The 8,457-nt window shown below is 41.0% G+C and overlaps 1 protein-coding gene across 1 annotated transcript; it reads right to left on the reverse strand.

Moving 5' to 3' along the window:
• Positions 1–717: 717 nt before the first annotated feature.
• On the reverse strand, positions 718–7,109 carry LOC308290823 (trypsin; the record flags this gene model as incomplete). Its single annotated transcript, XM_080732734.1, has 5 exons — positions 718–888; positions 1,805–2,059; positions 2,929–3,021; positions 5,429–5,570; positions 6,913–7,109. 5 exons carry the CDS (start codon positions 7,107–7,109, stop codon positions 718–720), a joined length of 858 nt encoding a protein of 285 aa, XP_080588860.1.
• Positions 7,110–8,457: the final 1,348 nt, after the last annotated feature.

The following is an 8,457-nucleotide window of genomic DNA, read 5'->3' on the forward strand; positions in this document are numbered from 1 at the left end:
AGCAGTGATTCTACTAATATTAAAATGCATGCTTATTGAATGTCCCATATGGTTCTTGAAGATGCCGTTAAAATCTTTTACCCACAAAAGACACATTTCCTGAAGGAAGATCAGGCTGGTGTTGAAGCACCAGTTAGATCCTATCTGTGCATGCACAGTTGCAGTTCTTCATAAGGCTTTGTAATAAGGCTTCGGACTGGAAAAACATAATAAGCAATATGGCACTTAGGTTATTCTGTGAAGATGCAAGCAGTAGTTTCCTGTAGGAAATTGGTGTGTGACAATCCATTAATTTATATCAGAAAACATTTAAATAGCTCATCACTAACCATTTGATAAATATTCAAGCTTAAAACATAACACATTATATATATTTATAATTAAAAGTGCAAAATACATTAAAAAGAAGAAAGGCTACATTAAAATTAGAGAACTGGCCCGGACGGCTGGTGTAGTGTTCCGGGCACCTAGGCTGCTAATGCAGCCTGACAGAGCGTGTTCGAATACCGATCACAACGACCTTTGCTGCAAGTCACTCCCCATCTCTCTCTCTCTCCCCATTTCCTGTCAGTCTACTGTATCTATCAATAAAGGCAGAAAAGCCCAAAAAAGAAATCTTTAAAATGAGAGACCCTTGGTCCAAAAGGGGTTGAAGAACACTTCAAGTTCAAGATAGAGTTAGAGTGGTGTTTTAGTTGCAAAAAATGCAGCTGTGGTCTAAAGCGTGTTACATCTGCTGTAGTAGTTGAATATGACACGATCTATCCACCGGCGGACTCTTGACACAGCCGTGTAGACTCCAGGGTACCGGGGATCAGCACAACCATTTCCCCAGGACACCACGCCATAGACGCGGCCTTCGCACACCATCGGGCCCCCAGAGTCCCCCTGAAATAGAAGGAATGCAGGGACAAATACATACAGTATCGTCACTGTCGGGTGGAAACCTTGTATGTCCAACACAGTTCGTTTTGTATTTATCATTTTAAAAATGATCTGAACTAGTGAAAATAGCCAATCTACAAGCACACAACACCTCGCACCGTGAGGCGTTGTGTGCTTGTACATCTGCTATTTTCACCACATTTGTGCGACAGTCTTGTATGATGAAGCAGGGCTTTACTCTACGAAAAAACATACAAAATTGAAACTTGGAGATACAAGGTTTATGCTGGACAGTGACGATGATTCTGGCTATATCGTCATTGTCGGGTGGAAACCTTATATGTCCAAAACCATTCGTTTTGTGTTTATCATTTAAAAAGTTATTTAAACTAGTGAAAACAGCCAATCTACAAGCACACAACACCTCACACCACAAGGAGTTGTGTGCTTGTAGATCTGCTATTTTCACTACCTTTGTGTGACGGCCTTGAATGATGAAGCAGGGCTTTACTTTGCAGGGGAAAAAAACGTACAAATGTGAAACTTGGAGATACAAGGTTTCTGCCCGACAGTGTGACGATATGCTCCGAGACAGTGATTCCGACACAGTGTGCTGAGGTAGACTGGTGTGCCGTTAATTCAATAAATAATAGAATTAACATCAAGCAAAAATATTAATAATTAAATTAAATCACGTCACAATTTTGTTTTAAAATAGCAAAAATAGCACATAATACAAGCTCAATGTGACGACGCATACTGAGCTTGTAATTTGGCTATTTTCACTATACATGTATACAATACAGGTATGCCTTGAGATTTCGACCTGGACACAAAATGTTTGAAAACCCCTGCTCTATAGATTAGAACAGGGAAGGACTCAACGCAGCCATATACAGTAGGTTGAACATTGACTTACCTTACAGGAGTCTTTTCCTCCAGCACTGTAACCAGCACAGATCATGTTTGCAGTGATGTTTCCATAACTGCTATTGCATTTCTCCGTGGAGATGATGGGAAGCTTGACCGTCATAAGGGTCATGGGGAGATCACCTTTGGAGCTGGTGTATCCCCAGCCAGACACCCTGCACAACCTGCCCTCCGCTATGGGGGCACCTTGTCTGGGCAGCGGAGCAATAGTTACATAATTATTCAGGATTATTGGGTCTCTCACCTGCATGGGGAGACAATAGACAGCTTGAGAATGACAGATCAAGTGCATCCAGTTACAGATGAAGTGTAACAAACAGACATTCACTTCAAGCAGTACAGAATGACAGAGAATGGAGCAGCAGTAACACAGTAAAACAGGGGTCTTCAACAGGGGGTCCTCAGAGTTACTATAGGGGGTCCTCCAAATCATTTTGTGATAGAAACTTGTTTTCCCCCCCTTTTTTATATTAACCACTTGAACCCTAGCGTCCATATTCGGCGAACAACGCCTCCGCAACGCCTCGCAGGCCGAGGCGTTGTGAGCTTGTAGATCGGCTATTTTTGGCAAAGAGCTTTGGAGGCGGAAAAAAACCAGACTAAGTACAGTGAAAGGTCAAGTTTATTAAGTATTGACGGTTCAAGTGGTTATAAGGCATATGTGAAAACCTACATTAACATGAATCCAAAATATACTGATGATAATGCTGTCAAACAATGACACTATATGGAATCTATGATAAGGTTGTGGGGGTCCCTGCTTCATCTCTCTCTCAACTAAGGGGTCCTTGTCCTGAAAACGTTGAAGACCCCTGGCTTAAAGCAACAGGGCAGCTCTAGGACAATAATGGAGTTCTGTGACTTCTGGATATGAGCTACATTTCTGCAGGATGAACCTCACTTCAGATGAGGTATTGATTGATTTCAATTTTGATCTTGGACTTTTTGTAGACTACTGTATGTTGAAGATAAGAAAAAAAATCCCACCTAGCGTGAAGTGAGGTGCCATTTATGAGTTCATTTCCTTAAGCGTCCTGCGAAGCTTGACCAATGTGACCCTGGGTGTACGACATACTTTGAGCACTTTGTGCCAAGTTGTAGGCCAGATGTAACCCATGCTTGGGGACTCTTTGTCCGGGACGCTTCGTAGTACCGGTGTGGGTTCAGGATGTGTCCGAGGCTGAGAATCAGGATGGGGTCCTGCGCCTGAGAATGACGTCGCACAATATGGCCGAAAACAGCAGACCTACTAGCTCACAACGCATCGCAAGCGCAACACTTTGTGGGCTTGTAGATCGGCTGTTTTTGCCACAGACGTACTGGCTCACAACGCATCGCAAGCGAAACGCTTTGTGGGCTTGTAGATCGGCTGTTTTCGCCACGCAACACTGTTTTTCTTCTAAGGTAAGCACAGACAGACAGCATCTTGATGGCTGTTGATAACAGTGAAGACTTTTGTTACATCCTTTTATATGGCATAACCATATATCCATATTGAATGAGTAATTATAAGTGTGAATCAAACTTAATAGTTACATATATCGGATACAGTAAAATGCACAAACAGGGCTCTGCTGCATATGGAATTATTGGGAAAATAATGGTTGTCGCCCAAAAATATAAGACTTATCCCATGTAATGAATTCTTACACATATAACATTTTATATTTTGGGAATTTCTGTAATAAGAACAGTTATTCTTCATTAACACATCGACTGCCCACCAGGAGGCGCCAGTCATCCCCTCTGAGTGCCCCCATAGCACTTCCATAGAAGAATACGAGGCCCTGTTGCGTCAATGCATGCGTGATGACGTCACTTGGTCACATGAGCGCAGACAGGATGTTATTGTGTAACTTACTGTATGGGCTAGTGTTGATCATAGCTGTTCACTGCCGATCAAAATTTGGACATTTTGCCGCACGCGGCCACAGTTTTAGCCATAAAACAAACATCGGAGATAAAGGGCTTTAAAGATGGGGAAATGCATTGGAGTATACGGAGAAAAACGGCCGCGCGATGCTCTCAGTGTCGACTCGAAGCGACTAGCGGCTAATGGGCTACATCCAGGCGTAGCCCCGACCTAACTGTGAGATATAAAGTTATACTGTAATTACAGTAAACGCGTCCAACGCGTCGTGGGCCTCCAGCGACATCAAAGAAATTGTCGCGTAGACACCTCGTGGGCACCCGCTGTGTTAAGAACAGTTATTCTTTGCTGCATACTTATTTTTAACGTTAAGCTATTGTTATCATTATCCTCTGTGAGTCTGTATCTTCCTACAATAAACCTTATAAACAAAGGTGACGTCTTTTCAAACGTCAAAAAGAGGACTTCTCCCAGGAGGCAGCAATGTGCCCCGAGGCATCTAGTCTACTGGAAACCACAAAAGAAGATGAAAGAAGTGCCGTCATTCTCAGGCGCAGGACGTCAACCCCACCCTGATTCTCAGCCTCATCCACACACATCCACATCCTGAACCCACACCGGACAAAGACAGATTTTGGAGCTTAGCTCCTTCCAGGAGCACCAGTCAAAAATGTTACTGGCCTTATGATTAATCAAAATGTAACTGGGTTAAGTTTATGTATGATACATGATACAATAGACAATTACAATACACCAGATAAGCCCTAGGCCTATACCGATGTTTCTGGTTGACATTGGCACATTTCACTCAGGTTTTTTTTATCTCACTCATGACACTTTGTCTGCTGACCTCACTCAGCAACGAAATAAAAATAAAAGAAACAAAAATAAAAAAATAAAACAATTCACAGGAGGCAAGCAGTGATCACCACATGATGTGCACTGCAATGTAGTTTCCAATGCACTACATTGCAGGCGTTTTTTGAGAGTAAAAAACTAAAAAAGAAGAAGAAGACACGTGTGACATGCATAATCTGGGCAGAATGCCCCAGGAAATGTGCCAATCTCAACCCAAAACAACAGTATATATGTCAAATACCAGATACCCAGGGGGTCTATTACTGACCCGTTGTAATTTTCCTTTACACCAACTCTCTTCACTGAAAGTAGCAGCTATTTTTGCATAATGTACCGTATGCCTATTTTCAAAGAATGTTATTATTATTATGACCAGAATAGTTCATGTCTGACAGGAACGTTTTTCACACACTACTCTAAGCACAGTAGAATGTTATTGCCTCTGTTATGATAGACCAGGGTTTCCCAAAGTGGGTGCCCTAGGGTGCCATGACGCCAGTCCAGGGGTGCCCCAGAATAATTTGATAACATTTGGAATTCATCAATATCACTTCATCAATATCACTCAGCAAAACAGACCTGATTTGCACTGTACTTGATGAGTTATTTTTCCATCTACGGCCAAGGTTCACCAAAAATATAGCAGATCTACAAGCTCACAAGGCAACGCGTTGTGAGCTTGTAGATCGGCTATTTTTGGTGAACCTTCTCCCCAAGTGGTTATGTCAAGTATAAAGTCATTTTCAGTCCGTTCTGAAAGAAACATGTATTGATATATGATGTAATATTCTAAGAATTGACAGTGTAATTCAGAGGTGCCGTGGATGAAAACGTTATTTACAGGGGTGCCCTGAGTTTGAAAACCCCTGTGATAGACTACGATACCTTTAGCAGCATGATATCCAAGTCATTGGACTTGTTGTTGTACTCGGGGTGGGGTATCAGAAGGTGAACTGGCCGGAACTGCTCCGTTCCCTCATACATGTTCAGGGAGTAGTCTCCTGCTACTATCCTCATGTTATCTACCCTGAGGATGACAACATAAATCACACATATGATGGAATGCAATTATAGCAGTATGAGGTGTTAAATTAGCAATGTAGTCTATAGTGTATATTTGCCCTTCAAAAACACACGCGTTGACAGGGTAAAATTAAAGGATAAAAAAATTACAAAACAACTAATGTGTAGTCAATCGAAACAAATCAAGGCAAGCCCATTTGTGACAATGCAAAACTCGAGAAGTCACGTTTCTTGACCTGTTTTATCACTGTTGGTGCGGTAATAACAGGTTCAAAGATTAGATTTTTTAGGCTTTTATGCCTTTACTGATAGGACAGTAGACTGACAGGAAATGGGGGGAGAGATGGGGAGTGACATGCGGCAAAGGTCGTCCGGATTGGGAATTGAACCGGCTACGCCGCCCAGGCATCCATGCTTATGTGGCAATGCCTAAGTGATATGGACCAGTAGGCCAGCGGGTGCCCTGCGGTAATAAGAGGTTCAACCTTATGTTGCTCACAATACAAGTTCATGTTGTACACCTTAACATCCGTTAAATTGTTTATAGGACTACCGGTACTTCCTCTAATATCAAGGTGCTTGTATTATGGCATCGGTATTTCAGCAAATTAGCCTCAAGCGTAACTGATGTTTGAGCCAGATTCTAGTGATACACCATTCCATACACAATGCTGAATGAGTGTCTTTGTATAAGTATCATTTTCATGTACTTTCTCTCAGCCTTGATATTAAAGCTACAGAAATGATAACCTGATCTGCCTTCATGGTCTCCAGAATCCACTAATGAAACCTACACACTTGCATACACAAGATGTCAAGTTGAAGTCATCTTTGTCATATAGGCCTTTTATTTTCACTTTCACTTACAATGCTGTGACAAGAGTTCTCAGTGAAAATCACTACAACACTAATACTTCAAAACACTTACTATACTTGCACCCCCGACTCCCAACAGGCCAAGGAAGAACCTCTGCCCCGAATCCTTCAAATCGGGCTCTTTGTGGCGCTATAAGAGGCTGCTTCACGCTTTAGCCTATACCTCTTTATGGTAGGTTGTGACAATCAAAACTAAATCTATTTCTGCCTTTCAAGATTGTCCGCCATTTTGCGTTTTCTTCAAAATACACTTTTAACTCCTACAGACTTTGTAGAAAACTTAAGCAAATAAATTTGCCTTTTAAAATTAAAATGTCCTTTTATAATGTGCATGGGTGTCATGTGGTGAAAATAGCAGATCAACAAGCTCACTGTGAAACATGTTGCAAGCTTTATAGCCAAAATAGATTGGCTATTTCTGTGACACGCACGCACAACTAAGTATAACTCAGGCTTCAAAATCAACTCACCCAACATTACAATGTGCAGCAGTGAGCACCCAGAATTTGTTTATCACAGTGCCTCCGCAAATGTGTTGACTGTTGCTTCTCTTCTGTATTGAGACAATGTACTTGATAGAATGTGGACCGGCAGCAAATCCTCCCACAATGCGTTGTTCCGGTATAGTTAGTTCCGGTATAGTTAGTTCCGGTATAGGTCGTTCCATTATAGGTAGTTCCGGTGTGCGCAGTTCCGGTATTCCTTGACCTGTGATAGAGATTGAGAATATAAGATTGGATCTTCTACATTTTTCTCCACCATGAAAGACAGGAGGAACATATACACTGCAATCTCCAAGGACACAAACCAGACAGATTTTAGGGGTTGCAGCAGCAGCAAGATCAGTGCACAAGTGCACAAGTCATCAATAGCCTACAATTCAAAACACAAGGATTTTATAACACAGATGCTCCTTGCTTTACAGATCAATAGAAATAAATAAAGAAAAAGATCACTGGAGTTCTCAGAAACAGACTGCCTTTTCGTTTCTCCCAATGTACTTGTTATATCGATTCCCAATGCCCCATGTATAGCCCTACTGGTTAGTCTTAGTGAGCGTATAGACAAGACAACCACGCGTCTCCTACGAGAGGATGTACTGCATGTGGAGGAACATGCTATCCCAGGCGGACCAACTAAAAACGTCAATGTACCGACAGAGACCGCTCTCTCTGCGATATTTTGCGATATAAATTATATTGAGATGAATAACTGGAAGGCGAACCATCTATAGTATGGCAACAACTAGAGGAGAGTGTCAGGACTGGACTTCTACAATTGGTTCCTATGCATGGGATTTTTTTTTTTTATTTTTTTTTCAAAAGTATTGCAATACTACAGCCTGGAGTATCAATACTGTATTGGGAAATAAAATATTGTGATATTGTGATATTGCGATATCGATTATATTGCCCAACTCTAGTCGGCAGTGGTGGACAGCAACAAAATACATTTACTTAAGTCCATTTTTTTGTATCTCTACTTTTCTTGAGTTTCTATTTTTTTAATACTTGACCTGAATTTCTCTCCACTATATTTCATAGACAAATATTGTACTTTTGACTCCACTACATTTCTATGGAGTTAAAAAAATATTATGAATTAACCACCAAAATAGTGAAAATAACAGATCTACATTACAGACTCCCAATATATTGCATTGTAACGAGCTGTGAGCTTGTAGATCTTCTAGTTTCACAATTGTTTATTTATTCATTTCAAAATTTGATTGATATTGATATTGACAAGAAAATGTGTTTAGTAATCTTGAATTTTGAATACTTAAGGATTTTAAAACTACTCCAGGTCTTTAAACTCGAAGTACACATTTGACAGAATATTTGATACTTTGACTCAAGTACTGGGGATAGGTCATTCATTCATATTGTTCTTCCTACAATTTCAATTTCACAAAAACTCAAAACAAAAGAAAATAATAATATTTGTATTCAGTTTGGCAAGACCCATTGTCGAAGCAGTGTTACAGTAAGTGAACGATTATCTCTCCTGGGCCT

Source organism: Nannobrachium achirus (genome assembly GCF_963921795.1).
Source record: "Nannobrachium achirus genome assembly, chromosome: 9".
Lineage (NCBI taxonomy): Eukaryota > Metazoa > Chordata > Actinopteri > Myctophiformes > Myctophidae > Nannobrachium > Nannobrachium achirus.